The following is a 17,353-nucleotide window of genomic DNA, read 5'->3' as shown; positions in this document are numbered from 1 at the left end:
TTCACTGTAATTCGTTCTCTTTCAACCAACAAAAATGAAAGCTTCCTTGCCTTTTATACCCGCCTGGAAATATTATAATACCCCCCGGTGTTTTATACAAGTTTAAACCTCCTTATTCACCACAATATGAAGAGCACTATTCCTAAATGTGTGTGTGTGGGGGGGGGGGGGGGGGGGGGGGGGGGTTGAGGGGGGATAAGAGTTCAGCATTAACATGGAGTTTTCAGAGATCAAAATATTATAATTATTGTATTAATTAATTTTGTTACCAGCTATATTTTGAAAAGTACCATAATTTCTTCATCAATCATTATAGGTGTCACTTTTTTGAAATGGAGAATATCTCAGTTAAGATGGGACTAATTTCTTGAACATCTGTATGATAAGTGAACATTATAGTCTAATTTAAAAAAAACATTTTATCAAAAAAAAAGATAAGTGAACATATAAAGTAAATAACGTATAACATTTTGTTTTTTATTATCTTTGTTGTGTCTTTCTTCGTCGGCAGAGTATCAGAGCATCAGGTCTAGTCCTGCTGGAGGCCATCTTGTGTGGAGCTCTCCTTCTCTACTTTCCGGTAAGCTCGAGATGTTTGTGTGTGTGTGCGCGCGCGCGTGTGTGTGTGCGTGTGTGCGTGCGTGTGAGTGTGTGTGTGCGTGCGTGTGTGCGTGCGAGTGTGTGTGCGTGCGTGTGAGTGTGTGTGTGTGCGCGCATCCTTTCGCACATTCATTTTCTGACATGTTTGTTGATAATCTTCTTGCCATGCTTCTTTGAGCTGAAAACATGAATCTTCTCCTTGACTGAAGCTTTGACATTCGGTTTGGCCTTCAGTTCACGCTGTCGCTCATTCATCTAAAATAGCATTGTCCATTTAGGTTAGAGCAAAGTTACATATCCTGATTGTTTGTATGCCTTGTCAGACCCCAAACCCCATTCCATAAATCAATGTGGTTTGGGTTTCTGACAGCTGCATGGAGTTGTGATAAGCAGGGTTCTCGCAGCCAAGGTGTGCGTGTGATAAGACGGGGCTGGCAGAGACAAACATCCCAGGGCTTGTGTCTGCCCCCCCTGCTAACTGTACACCAGCCTGGTCAATGAAGCCAGCACCCTGTCCACACAACCATCTGTCTGCTCTGTACGGCCTGCAGCTGTTAAGACCTTCAAGTAGTTTGAACTCCATTAGATTCGTCTGACTTGTTCTTTGCTCATCTTAAAGCATAACGCCATATTTTGGCCTGGACCCTGTTTTATCTGAAGTTCAGCAACATGCCTCCATACAGAAGGACCAATCGATGTGGTGAACAATACGTACTTACAGTAAGGCCAGATCACACTGCTTTTATTTAAGGCTGAAAAAAGTGTCTATTTTTTTACAGTTCATGTACAGTACAGGACAAATAACCAGAACTGACAATAATAACTGTCACTCAAATGTATTATTTATTAGGTTTGTTGCAAGGTAAAGACTTTCACAATACGAACCAGAAATATCCAACCTCTGTGCGCAGGCCTGTTTTGTTAAGATCACGATTATTACAGCATGCCAGCTCATATATTTTGTGATGTTCTGAAACTATATGCTTGCCCCCCACCCTTGCCATTGGTCAATTAAATCCATCATAGTGATAGGGCACTTGAACTACGGTATTTCAACTTGGGGCGCCAGGAGTGTTCCTCAAAAAACAGCGAGGCACCGTGTCACCCGGCGCATTATGTTCCGTCTTATCGGCTGCTTACTGTTGGTTTTTGGAGTGTCAATTGGCCCTGTAGGACCGACTGTATTGGAGAGCCAAGCACCCGGGCAACCAAGATGCAATTGCTCTACAGTGAAGCAATTGATGAGATTTTTGGCCAGAATCAATCGGTGTGATTGAAAAATATGGGGAAATAGGTTCCAGGTTGAAAATGGCTGCAGCAAAGCCCACTATACTGGCTTCCAGTAAAAGCAGACAATACCAAAGAATTACAAGAATAATGCAGCTCGAACTGGTAACAGTAACTTAGTCTAGCAGATTCTGTTTACCTCATTTTTATTATCAGCGAAAAACAATTTCCATGCTATTTTCCATTTTGAATCACATGAACTCACAAAGTTTTGAAGCACCCTATTATTTTCACAGATGACCGCTCCGCACAACACCCACATAACATTGATTTACATGAATCTAGCATATGTCTTCTTCTCGGGGCCTTGGGGCACTGCGTAATTGCAATTTAGTTGCGATCGTACCAAGCTATAGGCTTAGCAAAGCAATCCAGGGTAAATGTAATTAAAAGGAACTGATTTAGAGCTGGTTAATCAATGCAATTAACTGCAACAAGGTCCTGGAAAGTAATAATGTTTGAACCTGCATTGTTAGAACAAGCTGGATGATTGAAAGGAGGATGATATTCTTGGGTCCAGTTGGTTTGTCGGCACCCAGACTTTTACTGACTGTTTGGGAACAGACCTTCCAGAAATACTCAAAAAACAGCTGGCTTATAAAAGTGTGTACATAGGGAACTTGTCTACTGTATCTAGCATATCTCCCAGCTGTTGTTATCTGCTGGTCTGCACATTGTAAAGTATAGCAGATGACAAGCCAAAGATTACAATTTCATGAATCCATTCCAGAATACTGTTGTTGAATAAATGTGTAGCAGTTTTGAGTGAATTTCAATAGAACTCCTCTGTGTTGATGTATTGAAATGGAAGTGAGTGTGAGGAGGAAGGACTATCCCGCTTCAATAATAAATCTCTGGGCCCGATCATGTGAGAACAGGGTGTTTCTGCATGGCTCCATGCAGCGCGCTAGATTGATCTCCACCCTGATGCATTTGCATGTCTCCCCGCTGCCAGTCCCATGTGAGCCACGGCTGCATCACTCCCCGTCTAAATATAGATTCAGAAAGATTCCGCCGCCACTGCTGCTTCTATTTTAAATAATTCCAGTGTTATTAAGGAGCAGGAGATACATCTCATCCCGCTCCCATGGCATTCTGCTTTGTGGAGTAATTCCGTTTTTTCCAGCTTTTCCCACCCGCGTGTGCCACATGCAATAACATCAGCCCCTTGCTGGAAATGAAAGGGGCGGGGTCGGCGGGGGGGTTGAGCTGGGGGGGGGGGGGGGGGGGGGGGGGGGCAAAGCAGTGCCTATTTGCGTCTGGCTGTGGAGATGAGAGCGGGGAGAGCGGACACACATTTCTGATTCACAATGTGATCCCTCCATTAGCTTGCCAGCCCTGCATTTGTCTCTTTACTGCTTCTTATTGGCGCTGCTGGGGATGCTTAGATTGGAGTAAAGTGACAGTGTTTGGATTGCTATTGCTGCTTGTTTTGCAGATGCCACCGGGCTGCCCAGTCTCTCTCTTCCTCTGTTTTCCCCTCCCACTTTTGGTCTTTCCCTCCCTATCCTGTGCTACGAGACCCAGCTTCCCTCGACAGAGATGCCACAGGTCGTCATTCTTTCCCTGCATGCGATCTCCACTGAGAAACTGGCCTAACTGCTCTACTGCTTATGCATGCAGACATGTTAGCACATGGTGCTATAATGAGATTATTTTGTTTTGGTGGCATAATTGATAAGCGCTTATTGCGGTGATGTTTTTGCATTGTACGTCCCAGAGATCAGTGCAGCTAGTACGGTCACATCTTTTTCCTTTGATACTCTGTTGAATTTTGAGTGAACTTTTCTTTATCTGTTCAGCCATGGTGGCTATCGCTACTCATGATAACCACCCAGTTCTTCTTCTGTTTAATAAAACAAACTGCTGTTGCTGCTCCCAGAACGTGTACGTGTAATTATGCCTCCACCGGCGATAGCCAGGCCGGAGGGATTATGGTTTTGGGTTGTCCGTCTGTCCGTCCGTCCGTCCGTCCGTCCGTCCGTCCGTCCGATGTTCATTAACGCGATATCTGAGGAAGGCTTTGACGGAATTTAATCAAATTTGCCTCAAACATTGACTTGGACTCAAGAATGAACTGATTAGAATTTGGTGGTCCAAGGTCAAAATTCAAGGTCACTGTGACCTTATAAACGCCATTTCCAAGCTCGTTAACGCGATTACTCAGGAACGCCTCAACGAAATGTCTTCCAATTTGGCTCAAACGTCAACTTTGAGTCAAGGATGAACTGATTAGATTTTGGTGGTCAAAGGTCAAAGTTCATGATCACTGTGACCTCACGACCGCTCGTTTCATGCTCGTTAACGCGATATCGCCTTCACGGAATTTCATCAAATTTGCCTCAAACGTCCACTTGGACTCAAGGATGAACTGATTCGATTTTGGTCATCAAAGGTCAAAGGTCAAGGTCACTGTGAGTCTGTGACCTCACAAATGCCATTTTCAAGCTCGTTATCTCAATACCTCAGTAACACCTTGACGGAATTTCTTCACATTTGGCTCAAACATCAAAGTCTGGACAGACATGGATGTAGACTGCTCACTTGTTGGCGGAGGCATATATCCACGGTGCGGTCGTTCTAGTGTGTGTATAGGTTGATGTTGAATCACGTCACTATTGGGTTATATTAAGTAGCCTATAAAAATAAATCAAAATACATAAAAAAAATGTTAGTTAAGTAAGTAAACCGAACATGAAAATGCCACGGATTGTTACTTAAATCTGACATGCTGCATGCATTCTTTCAGATCCTTCACACACACAAACCTGTTCTCTGCTTTCATGCTGGTTGTGCTTGTGCCAGACACACCCTAGTTTTGCACAGATGGCCACAGACTGCTGCACTCACACACATCAATATTTACTCATACTTATAGCATAATGCATACACACACACACACACACACACACACACACACACACACACACACACACACACACACACCAATGCACACAAACACTTCTTCCCTTCCTTAAGCATATATTTGGGTGGGATTAATTTTCAGGACCATGTGTGTAAATTAATTGTAATTGTAAACACATTTCTTAATGTTCAAGGAAAATTCCACTCCCAGATACTGTTATGTATCTTCACTATGCAATGTTCAATCACACAGTGAAGCTTTTTCCTGTAATGGCCAATTCGTACAAAATCACTGTAATCACTCTCCCAAGTACTATACTATACTATTTACATATAGTCAAAAATGTACTATGTATGTTCCACAATTGATGTTGTCAGGCTCGAACAATAACAATACAGAGAGGAAGAGAGATGGAAAGTCACAACTGGGCTAGAGTTGAGACTCTGGGTCCGATGGGGTAAATGCTGCAATTTGAGCAGATGGTCCACAATCATACGAGTCCCTTCCCATCGGATATGAATCATCATACAATATTTACCAGGCATCACGGGTATGTCAGTTTGATCGGGGCTAGGTTTACCTGAGGTTATTTTTACTGGGGATTTCACAGGTGATGAAAGAGCCTGGAAATCTTACTGGCACAGACGCACACAGTCCATAAACATTACTGACATGGAAGATTCAAACTGGAATTATTCAATTATTACATCCATTGGTAATGATTACATTACCCCACCGTCCCCTGTAAACATAATCCTGTCCGCAGAGAGCTTCAGTCTGACACATTATCCAGAGACCAATCTGGGACAGCCGTACCTTTTTTTGAGGCTTCCTGTACAGCGCAGATCTTCTGCCCGGGACTTCCACGTGCAGCGGTGCCTTTTAAAAACATACATTGCGTCGCTTTTATTTTGGATGCTAAACGTCTAAATTCTTATACAGTATATTCACTAGTGTTCACTATACTATATATATATATATTATTATATTATTATATTATATATATATTATATATATATTATATATATATATATTCACTAGTGTTCGGGACCAGAACTCTTATATTCGCCAGTACAACAACAGAGTGGCACTGCGCGGAGGCGGAAGTCCCGGGCAGAAGATTTGCGCTGTACAGGAAGCCTAAAAAAAAGGTACGGCTGTCCCAGAGTCTATTTACGTGCCGAAATAAACTCAGGGTTCCCAGATTGTCCAGAGACATATACTGAAAATGGGTATGTCCTGATCAGGGCAATTTGGGAACCCAGAGTCATATCAGTCTGACGACTAATATGACTCTGGGACAGACGGCCGATATTTCAGGGTTTCTGCTGTAGAGCGGACGTCCCGCCCCTTCGTCATTGTTTACAGAGACGACGTCTCTTTCGTACGGAAGTGGAAGTCTTGGCGCGGACATCCAATATCCAGCGGAAACCCTTGAATATCGGCCGTCTGTCCCAGGGTCATATTAGTCATCAGACTGATAGACTCTGGGTGCCCAGATTGTGAAACATCAACAGCAGCCTTTCTGCTTTGGCTTTCAAAGCCTTTCAGCGGTTACCCTTTGGGTTTCCACCTGTCTAATCTCCAGCTCTCCTCTCCTTCTGCTGCCCCGTCCTGGCAGGGCTACAGCACACCAGGGGGCTAATGAGAAGCAGTATGGCCAGGGGATAATGTATCCTGACCTGACAGGCCATGAAACACAGTCTGCCTGCCTGCCATTTCTCTCCCTCTGCTCTGCCTTCCGTCCAAGCTGTTCTGACATTTTCAATCTGACTTAAGTGGATCTGGAGGGTGCTGTGCTGTGTGGGTCCATCGCTCTCCCTCCACACAGTGTGTGCCTCCTTGGAGGGTGCTGTGCTGCGTGGGTCCATCGCTCTCCCTCCACAGTATGTGCCTCCTTGGAGGGTGCTGTGCTGTGTGGGTCCATCGCTCTCCCTCCACAGTGTGTGCCTCCTTGGAGGGTGCTGTGCTGTGTGGGTCCATCGGCCTCCCTCCATAGTGTGTGCCTCCTTGGAGGGTGCTGTGCTGCGTGGGTCCATCGCTCTCCCTCCACAGTATGTGCCTCCTTGGAGGGTGCTGTGCTGTGTGGGTCCATCGCTCTCCCTCCACAGTGTGTGCCTCCTTGGAGGGTGCTGTGCTGTGTGGGTCCATCGCCCTCCCTCCACAGTGTGTGCCTCCTTGGAGGGTGCTGTGCTGTGTGGGTCCATCGCTCTCCCTCCACAGTGTGTGCCTCCTTGGAGGGTGCTGTGCTGTGTGGGTCCATCGCTCTCCCTCCACAGTGTGTGCCTCCTTGGAGGGTGCTGTGCTGTGTGGGTCCATCGCTCTCCCTCCACAGTGTGTGCCTCCTTGGAGGGTGCTGTGCTGCGTGGGTCCATCGCTCTCCCTCCACAGTGTGTGCCTCCTTGGAGGGTGCTGTGCTGTGTGGGTCCATCGCTCTCCCTCCACAGTGTGTGCCTCCTTGGAGGGTGCTGTGCTGTGTGGGTCCATCGCCCTCCCTCCACAGTGTGTGCCTCCTTGGAGGGTGCTGTGCTGTGTGGGTCCATCGCTCTCCCTCCACAGTGTGTGCCTCCTTGGAGGGTGCTGTGCTGTGTGGGTCCATCGCTCTCCCTCCATAGTGTGTGCCTCCTTGGAGGGTGCTGTGTGGGTCCATCGCTCTCCCTCCACAGTATGTGCCTCCTTGGAGGGTGCTGTGCTGTGTGGGTCCATCGGCCTCCCTCCACAGTATGTGCCTCCTTGGAGGGTGCTGTGCTGTGTGGGTCCATCGCTCTCCCTCCACAGTGTGTGCCTCCTTGGAGGGTGCTGTGCTGTGTGGGTCCATCGGCCTCCCTCCACAGTATGTGCCTCCTTGGAGGGTGCTGTGCTGTGTGGGTCCATCGCTCTCCCTCCATAGTGTGTGCCTCCTTGGAGGGTGCTGTGCTGTGTGGGTCCATCGCTCTCCCTCCATAGTGTGTGCCTCCTTGGAGGGTGCTGTGTGGGTCCATCGCTCTCCCTCCACAGTGTGTGCCTCCTTGGAGGGTGCTGTGCTGTGTGGGTCCATCGGCCTCCCTCCACAGTATGTGCCTCCTTGGAGGGTGCTGTGCTGTGTGGGTCCATCGGCCTCCCTCCACAGTGTGTGCCTCCTTGGAGGGTGCTGTGCTGTGTGGGTCCATCGCTCTCCCTCCACAGTGTGTGCCTCCTTGGAGGGTGCTGTGCTGTGTGGGTCCATCGCCCTCCCTCCACAGTATGTGCCTCCTTGGAGGGTGCTGTGCTGTGTGGGTCCATCGCTCTCCCTCCACAGTGTGTGCCTCCTTGGAGGGTGCTGTGCTGCGTGGGTCCATCGCTCTCCCTCCACAGTGTGTGCCTCCTTGGAGGGTGCTGTGCTGTGTGGGTCCATCGCTCTCCCTCCACAGTGTGTGCCTCCTTGGAGGGTGCTGTGCTGTGTGGGTCCATCGGCCTCCCTCCATAGTGTGTGCCTCCTTGCACAAAGTGCTGAAGCATGTGGCCTCCCAAACCTGCTTAGGATCCAGGCTCCAGCAAAGTGATTCTCAACCTTTTTCAAGTCAGGGAGCCCTGGTTTAGTCCACATCACGGCAACAGACCCCATTTGATGAGATTTTGTCTCCCGGACCCAAATCGGAGAATATTTTTGGCTCGCCGGCAATGGCAGCCAGCCAAACAGGAGGCAGCCAAACAGGAGGAGGCAGCCAAACAGGGCCAGTCTTCCTTTCTGCTTGCTCCTGAGTCCTGACAGAAAAACGTTGAAAATGAGCTCTTCCTCGACAGAGTAGGAACATGCGGTACAGTAATAGCATCGCCTGCCATGATGACACCTCAAATTACTCACACAAAGGCTTTGCTCCGGAGGACAGAGATCCAATCTCAATGAGGATCACGACAATACATTACAAATACCAGGTGTAAACTCAAAGGCAAGATCGGATTCTTTATTATCCGGATAACATGTCCAGATACAGATCGCGTTTTCAAGATTCAACATTCAACATTCTCTTTAATAGCTACAGTAAGTAATCAGAGGAAACGAGGAATTGGACTTAGTGCGAGTACTGTATGCAGCGCAGCGGTCACATCAATAGTAGAAGACAAAACAATACAGAAAAACAATCACAATATTTAAAGTGTGAAACATCCTTTAAAGTGACGGATATGATGGGGCCGGGTAGGGGGAAGCTTAATGTCAGTGTGTGTGTGTGTGTGTGTGTGTGTGTGTGTGTGTGTGTGTGTGTGTGTGTGTGTGTGTGTGTGTGTGTGTGTGGGTGGTTACTAAGCCGGCTGTTCTCAGGGAGAACCCTGGGGGGAGGGGGGTTGATGAAGTCATTATTTGTGGGGGGCTTTCGGGGTCTCCTCGAAGAGGTGGATGGCAGTTGGGAAGAAGCTGTGCCAGGGTCGAGAGGGTGGGAAGGATTGGCCATGATTTTCCAAGACCGTTTCAGCGTGATGGCATGCTGTATCCGATCACCTTTTCAGCAGGGCGGATGATGCGCTGCAGTCTGGAGATGGACCCCACGTTGAGAACCACTTATCTACAGAAGCAAAAAGAGATAGTACTACTTACTGTAGTACAGTAAGTAGGCCAGTCCCTCTCCCTGGCGATGTGTCCCGTCGCACCCGAGCGCTGTGGGGGTTATCTCTCAGGATAGAACTGGTGATGAGGAGGGAAGGGAATTGTTGGAGGCGAGGTCTTGGCTCACAGATGTAATTTACGCGGCCCACCTCAGGGAGCGGAGGGAGGAGACAAAACCATTACCTCTCTCCACCAAGCTGGCCTTCCCATGTGGTAGTGAGTGTCAGCTTTCATATAAAAATGGATTCATTGCTGTTACGACACACCGCACCTCTCCTCTGCTCCCGCCCCCCATCAGCGCTGCCTCCCACTCCCTCATACTGAGGTGTTTCATAGATTAAAAACAAGACACAGAGTCTAATAATGCTGTGGCTTCCATGCCGTTATTGGATGCAATGTGGATGCGGGGGAATGTGTGGTTGGCTCGCTGTTTGCGTATGTCGGGGGAGGTCGCTATTTGCAATGTCAGTAGAGCTGCAGTGGCTGGGGGATGAGCTCTCTCACTGGGGCAGCGCGCCCCTCGCCCAGTGGCTGGGGGATGGGCTCTCTCACTGGGGCAGCGCGCCCCTCGCCCAGTGGCCAGGGGATGGGCTCTCTCACTGGGGCAGCGCGCATCTTGCCCAGTGGCCGGGGGATGGGCTCTCTCACTGGGGCAGCACGCCTCTTGCCCAGTGGCTGAGAGATGGGCTCTCTCACTGGGGCAGCGCGCCCCTCGCCCAGTGGCCAGGGGATGGGCTCTCTCACTGGGGCAGCGCGCATCTTGCCCAGTGGCCAGGGGATGGGCTCTCTCACTGGGGCAGCGCGCATCTTGCCCAGTGGCCGGGGGATGGGCTCTCTCACTGGGGGACCACTGGTGGTCCGCGGACCACAGTTCTGGAACCAATGTTCTAGACGGCTCGGCCTGTGGCGACCTCATAAAAACAAAAATAAAGAATAGACAGGGGTGATGAGGAGAAAAAGTGGGGCATGGGCAGAGCGGATGTCTGTCTGTCTGTCTGTCTGTCTGTCTGTCTGTCTGTCTGTCTCTCTGTCTGTCTGTCTGTCTGTCTCTCTGTCTGTCTGTCTGTCTGTCTGTCTCTCTGTCTGTCTGTCTGTCTCTCTGTCTGTCTGTCTCTCTGTCTGTCTGTCTGTCTGTCTGTCTGTCTGTCTCTCTGTCTGTCTGTCTGTCTGTCCGTCTGATGAAAGAGGCTGGAAATATTACTGGCACAGACGCACACAGTCCATAAACATTACTGACATGGAAGATTCAAACTGGAATATATTATATTCAATTATTACATGCATTGGTAATGATTACATTACCCCACCGTCCCCTGTAAACATAATCCTGTCCGCAGAGAGCTTCAGTCTGACACATTATCCAGAGACCAATCTGGGACAGCCGTACCTTTTTTTTAGGCTTCCTGTACAGTGCGGATCTTCTGCCCGGGACTTCCACGTGCAGCCTTTTAAAAACATACATTGCGTCGCTTTTATTTTGGATGCTACAGTAAACGTCTAAATTCTTATACAGTATATTCACTAGTGTTCACTATATATATATATATATTATATATATATATATTCACTAGTGTTCGGGACCGGAACTCTTATATTCATCAGTACAACAACAGAGCGGCACTGCGTGGAGGCGGAAGTCCCAGGCAGAAGATTTGCGCTGTACAGGAAGCCTAAAAAAAGGTACGGCTGTCCCAGAGTCTATTTACGTGCCGAAATAAACTCTGGGTTCCCAGATTGTCCAGAGACATATACTGTAAATGGGTATGTCCTGATCATACCCATAACACACCCCTTGCTAGCAGAGCTTCGCAAAGGTAGTGAGCACACTCACCAAATAAGATAAAAAATTCAGGTGCACGGCACTGAAGTAACAGTCAAAAAACAAGGAATGCCAGCACGCGATGAATGTCCTTTCAGGGTTTTTATTCCATCATCAAGACCTTACAATGGACGTTTCAGCCAACAGGTTTTCTTCAGCGTTGAAGAACGCGTGCTGGCGTTCCTTGTTTTTTGACTGATCATACCCATATCCTGACTCTCACTGCGGGACCACTGGTGGTCCGCAGACCACAGTTCTGGAACCAATGTTCTAGATGGCTCAGCCTGTGGCGACCTCATAAAAACAAAAATAAAGAATAGACAGGGATGATGAGGAGAAAAAGTGGGGCATGGGCAGAGCGGATGTCTGTCTGTCTGTCTGTCTCTCTGTCTGGCTGTCTGTCTCTCTGTCTGTCTGTCTGTCTGTCTGTCTGTCTGTCTGTCTGTCTGTCTGTCTGTCTGTCTCTCTGTCTGTCTGTCTGCCTGTCTGTCTCTCTGTCTGGCTGTCTGTCTCTCTGTCTGTCTGTCTGTCTGTCTGTCTGTCTGTCTGTCTCTCTGTCTGTCTGTCTGTCTGTCTGTCTGTCTGTCTGTCTGTCTGTCTGTCTGTCTGTCTGTCTGTGTCTGTCTCTCTGTCTGTCTGTCTGTCTGTCTGTCTGTCTGTCTCTCTGTCTGTCTGTCTGTCTGTCTCTCTGTCTGTCTGTCTGTCTGTCTGTCTGTCTGTCTGTCTGTCTGTCTGTCTCTCTGTCTGTCTGTCTGTCTGTCTGTCTGTCTGTCTGTCTGTCTGTCTGTCTCTCTGTCTGTCTGTCTGTCTGTCTGTCTGTCTCTCTGTCACTATTTCATGTCAATAGGTTAAAAGTAGCATCAGAGCTTTGTTGTGACAGAATGGTTCCTGAAGCTGCAGCATCCCATTCTCTTCTCAGAAGGAGACAAGACCCTAAATGGCTGAAAGTCATTTTTCTCACCTTTAGCTTTTAGCTGCTTTCAAAAGATGCTGTGATATGAAAAGGCTGAAATCTAGCTCTGTTCTTTTGACTGTTATCGGCCAACATTTTCAGGACTTGTTTTTGGTCATTTTTAAATCTAAGAAGAGGTGTGTTTATACTGTGTTACAGACAGGTAATTCAACCAGGATATTTCAGGTTTTCATTTCAACAAGTCCTCCATTAGTTGCTCTCCACCCTCGCACAGCTGCCAAACTTGATAACATTTCAGTGTCCAAATAAACTCAAAAAGTCATAACCTGTCCTAAGAATTAACTATTTGTTTAATCATGAATCTGCCTCAGTGTGCGATACATGACTGGTCCATGTCTACACAACCCAATGAAAAGGCATGAAGATTGGAGGTTTTCATCCCTGCTAGAAATGTTCTTACCATTTTACTAGCAACTTTGCAACCTTAAAGGAGAATTCCTGTTTTTTACACCCCAAACCTTATTTCCATCTTAAAATATGATGATTTACTCACCCAAATAACTTTGGTTTCATTCTGATCCCCCTAGAAGATATTCAGATCTGAGTAGAGTCCTGGAACGGGCGTAAACGGGGCATACATCGCTCACACTGTAAATAACATATTTTCTGTCACGCCGCGGTTCATTATGGTTGTTATATAATTATGAGAACATGAATTAGCTATGTAACGAACCTACGTGCTGCCGACAGCCTGCTCTGTTTGCTGTCCGAGTGTCCGTCACATACTGTAAATAACACCTCCCGCTTTATCTCCCGCTGCTGTTTGTAATCGATATATGGCCTTATTCCATACAAGCAGCAATTTAATTGAATTGTCCATAATCTTGAAATCAGATCATATCTATATGCTAAGCAGGCTGCTAAGCTACACAACACAACAAACGGAGTGCTACATGTACAGTAGCATCTTAACATCAGTAAATCACTACCAGATTAATTTAGAGACATTAGTATAATTACCATAATACTGATGAGAAGCATACACTGCATTTCACATTATCTGCCACCTTAAGGGTCTTCGATTTGAGAAACACTAGCAGTATCAGTATGAGATACAGGCTACCAATCATTTTGACCTTAAAACCCTTTTCACAGCAGCCATTTTGTGTCTCAAGGCAGGGTAAACACAGGTGTAACCAATAACATGAATAATGGTTTCCAACTTCCATTCCATTGGTTCCAGTGATGGGGCCCTGACTAATGTTATTGGTTACACTGTTTACCCTGCCTTGAAACACAAAATAGCTGCGTAGTTTCTCAAGATATCTTCAAAATAACGCATTTTGTTTTCCTGAGATAAATGTGAAAACAAAAGGCAGAAAAATAAAATGTATGAATAATACAGGGTTCCATATTTATGGGGACATTTAAACACATGGAGGCAAGCAGTAGCCTACTATGACCATCATTAATGGGATCATTTCAGTCTAACTGGGAGAGAGAGCTGGCAACTAGCTGCACCTTCTTTTCAAGAAGTTCAATCAGTGTGCGGTAGACAGGAATATTCTGGTAATTGGTTTATTCATAGCAACGGGGAGACTCAATCACAGGGTATCAGAGATGTGGGCAGGGGCGGACTGGGACCATAATTCAGGCCGGGCATTAGATACCATGCAGGCCAGGCCAACACACGCGGACACACATGTGAAAAGGGTCTATAATGTAATTATTACAATTAGACAATGATATACACCAGCCCCCTGCTGGTTGAATGCCAGTATTGACTGCATGCCGTGCTCCCGCAGCTGTACAAAGAAAGAAGAAAAAAAAGTTTGAAAAATCTACAGTGGCACCTTTTAAATGATTGAACTTATTTATTTATTTGGATCCACATGTTTTCTGATTCCCTCCGGTTTTTTCCCCAATCCCGGTCGTTGCTCCACCTCCTCTGCTAGTGGGTTAGGGTTAGGAGAGTAGACTAGCACAGTAGTTCCCAACCTTTTTTTGTCTTATGTACCCCTTGAGCTGTTTTGCCATGTCAATAGTACCCCCTGAGTCATGTATGTTCTTTGTGCCACAGAGGAAACCCTGTGGTTACGCTGGATCCGCAAAAGTACAAGTAGCCTAAATCCATACAAAATATATTTTTCACTGAACTGCCGGTGTTAGGGCTTGGCCTCTTTTTCCTTTTGTCACCCGACGCCCCAAGACGCCACATTATTAAAAATAATTCAGTTTGTTCACCAATGCAATTACAACCACAGGTAGCCGACAACTTTTTCACTGTGACCTCTTCCTTTCACAAATATGGAACTGTGGGAAATGAGATTGGAAACGTGGGGAAGAACTTGACAGTTATGAAAATGGAAAGTCACACATGCAGTGATGTTAGGTGCTCCCAACTATGTTAACACTTAACATGTGTGACTCTATTCTATCTCATGTACAATACCAGCTAATAACCAGTATGTCTCGTGTGTGCGGTTCAACTGTCAGTTAAGATGATAAATGTCTGCAGTGAAACTACAAACTAGTGAGTGACCTACAAACTACTTTTGTAGGTCACTGACTCAGCCCACAGTTTGTGAAATACAGTAAGAGAATGGGGAATAGAATTTGGGAAAACAGACCACAGTTGAGTATTTTTACTCTACTGAGTGTGCTAAAGTCATTTCACGGTGTAAGGGAGAACAGGGAGAGCCTATGTGATCGATACCGTGTGGGGCCATGACCTTGACAGGAAGGGGTCTTGCCAGAGGATCAATCAATCAATCAAGGATTTACATGTATTATCTACACATTACCAGTCAATTACACAGCTGTCTGCTCTTTGGTGGTCTTGTGCTACAGTAACTGCATTGCTCTAATGAAAGAATCCACTCACTCTATCTCCTGTGTGCCCCGCAGCAATAGCTAATTATCCAGAGCGGTCTAGCACAAAATGACTTAGGTGCACTCGTGCGGCGTCCTTGCTGGGTGTCACATTTAGGTTGTGGAAGTCTTACGTTGAGGTGTCTGGACGCCTGGAAAGAGTGGACGTTTGCAAAGCAGTGAAGTTACCACAGCAAAAACTGGCTGCGTTTACATTAGCCATAGCCAAAGGCTTATTTTTGGTGAAGCCGTTTACCCACATCCAGGCGCGGACTGCATAATCGGGCGCTTCGGGCAGATGCCCGGTGGCCTGGCCTGGCATGGCCTGCAATTTATTTATTTATTTTTTGAATTTGAATTTGAATTTTCTTTATTTTTAATACAGGGACAGTGTACAATAACATTAACCCTATAAAATAGGGAGAGATGCATCATACCAGGTTATAGCAGAAATGCTATTTTCCACCCGTAGTCCCTGTGTGTGTGCAGGCCAGGCCACTCACTGAACAGCAGGCCCGTATCTATAAGTGTTCCTAGTAGCGCAGATTGCAGGCAGCCAGGCAGGGAGGAATGAGTTAACTTTTCAGTCAGAAGCTGCTGAGACCCCAGCGCGGGTGGGCGGGGCTTGCTGTTCAATGGTGCCAAAATGGAGAAGAACAGAGGTGCAGAGAGGGGGAAAGCAAGGAGCCTATGTTGTGTCTTGGCCTAAACTACAATATCAGTGGTAGACAATTGTCTATTGGCTCTAGAATATTCGAGATCAATTAAATTAACTAATTTGTATTTATTTATATTGGACTATATAAAAAATACCATTGGTCAAATGTAAACAGTAGTGGCTAAACTGAAAGTATGGGTTGGATTGCTTTTGGGGTTTTCTTCACAAAAGTGGAGAAGGAGGCAGAAGCAGCACTAGTACTGCAGCAGGTGCTCCTGCAGAGCTGGAGGTGGTGTTGAACTTATCAGAATCAGGAACCTTCAGGTAGGCTACAATTTCAGAGCATAAAGTGAAACATGGACCGGCGCACTCGATATTTCCGTGTCGACGCTACACGCGGCCTTAAGCATTATAACCATGCCTTTTAAGCGTAGAATTATGCACGACATGCTGATTGGAGAAGTGCAGTTACTCAATGACATTCTTCCTTTCGAAACTCCGATCCACTCGATCCATCTCCGGGTTTTGGCTGCATGCTGTCATCTCTTCATGCCAATTTGGATATCTCAGCACATCACAGATCATAGCCTGAATAAAACAATTCAACCTACAGCCAGGCAAATACAGATATGTTCAGCAGGGCTGATGCGGTCTCCCTGTAGCCTACAATATAGAGACAGTCCGCATGTCTGGGAACGCCCACCAAATGTTAAACGGCTGGCACGCGAATGGGGAAAAACTGCCGATATATTAGTGAGCGGTCCACGCTCACTAATATGAGCTGCGCCGGGCGCTAAGCGCTGTTTTAAGGCCGTTACAATGATAGGGCCCATATATGTCCTCAATGGGCACATATCAGACTACAAGTTGGAATTTGCACAGGGGGGAAAAGTGAATGGATTAAGAAGATATTTACATACTGCTCTAAATGTTTAATGCCAAGCATCTTAAAGGTCCCAATTCGTGCAGCTGTAACCTCTTAAAAACGTGTGTCTCTTGTCCATAAAACATGATTCTGGATTAATTTGTCGAAAATATAGCAACCCCGTTTGTTGTGACGGAGTTCTCACTTCCTCATCTCGTCGCTTCCCAAGAATGGTCTGTTTCTATAATACTGTATATTCAGAACTAACAGTTCCCATTGCCTGCTGAGGGAGAGCCCGCCCCAGGCTCCCAGCGGCCAATCAGATTAGTGTCGGTGGACCAGCACGCTAGGTTGCGAGCTATCGCTAACTTAACGGTTGCTACGCTAAAGAGGACATCTCAAAATGCCTAGACTTACCGAATGCACCTCCGCAGTTGCTGGATCACGTACAGTTGGCGTCGCTCCAGCTAGAAGTGTTAATTTTGTGGCTATAGACAAAATGGTGCAGGTAGCTTGTGTGAGAGAGACCCGCGCAGTATGCTTGAGGCCCATCGTGACTTCCAATACCCCGTCTGGGGAACAGAGCGTTAGGGGGCGTGGCTTGAAGGAGACTGCAGGGGGAAGCTGGATAGGGACAAATCCAACTGTGGCAGTTCTGAGCTTGTGACCACTCATTACAGGGAGGGATGACAGCAGTATGCATTTACAAGTAAAAACAGCTTTTGCACGGAATGGGACCTTTAACCTGATTTTGCATAAAAATAATATAATAACCAGAAAATCCATAAGCTCAGCTTTGATAAATAACTAAATGAGTTGACAACATCGGAGCAGCTCCCTGGAAACCTGCTCGCACCACAGCTGGGTGGCTTGCGTCACGGCCGTGTCAACAGGGACACTCTCCAGCGGGTAA

The 17,353-nt window shown here is 46.8% G+C and overlaps 1 protein-coding gene across 1 annotated transcript in view; it reads left to right on the top strand.

The window, feature by feature from the left end:
* gpr158a (G protein-coupled receptor 158a) overlaps positions 1 to 17,353 on the top strand; it is a gene marked incomplete at both ends in the record, with an annotated part of 152,102 nt that overhangs the window by 65,938 nt on the left and 68,811 nt on the right. Inside the window, one exon of the mRNA XM_083631880.1 lies at positions 512 to 580. Coding sequence (XP_083488006.1) covers positions 512 to 580 — 69 coding nt within the window. The remainder of the gene's footprint in view (positions 1 to 511; positions 581 to 17,353) is intronic.

This window comes from Poromitra crassiceps (genome assembly GCF_964638095.1).
Source record: "Poromitra crassiceps genome assembly, chromosome: 2".
Lineage (NCBI taxonomy): Eukaryota > Metazoa > Chordata > Actinopteri > Beryciformes > Melamphaidae > Poromitra > Poromitra crassiceps.
The sequence above is the reverse complement of the archived record's forward strand: the minus strand, read 5'-3'. Positions and strand labels throughout refer to the sequence as shown.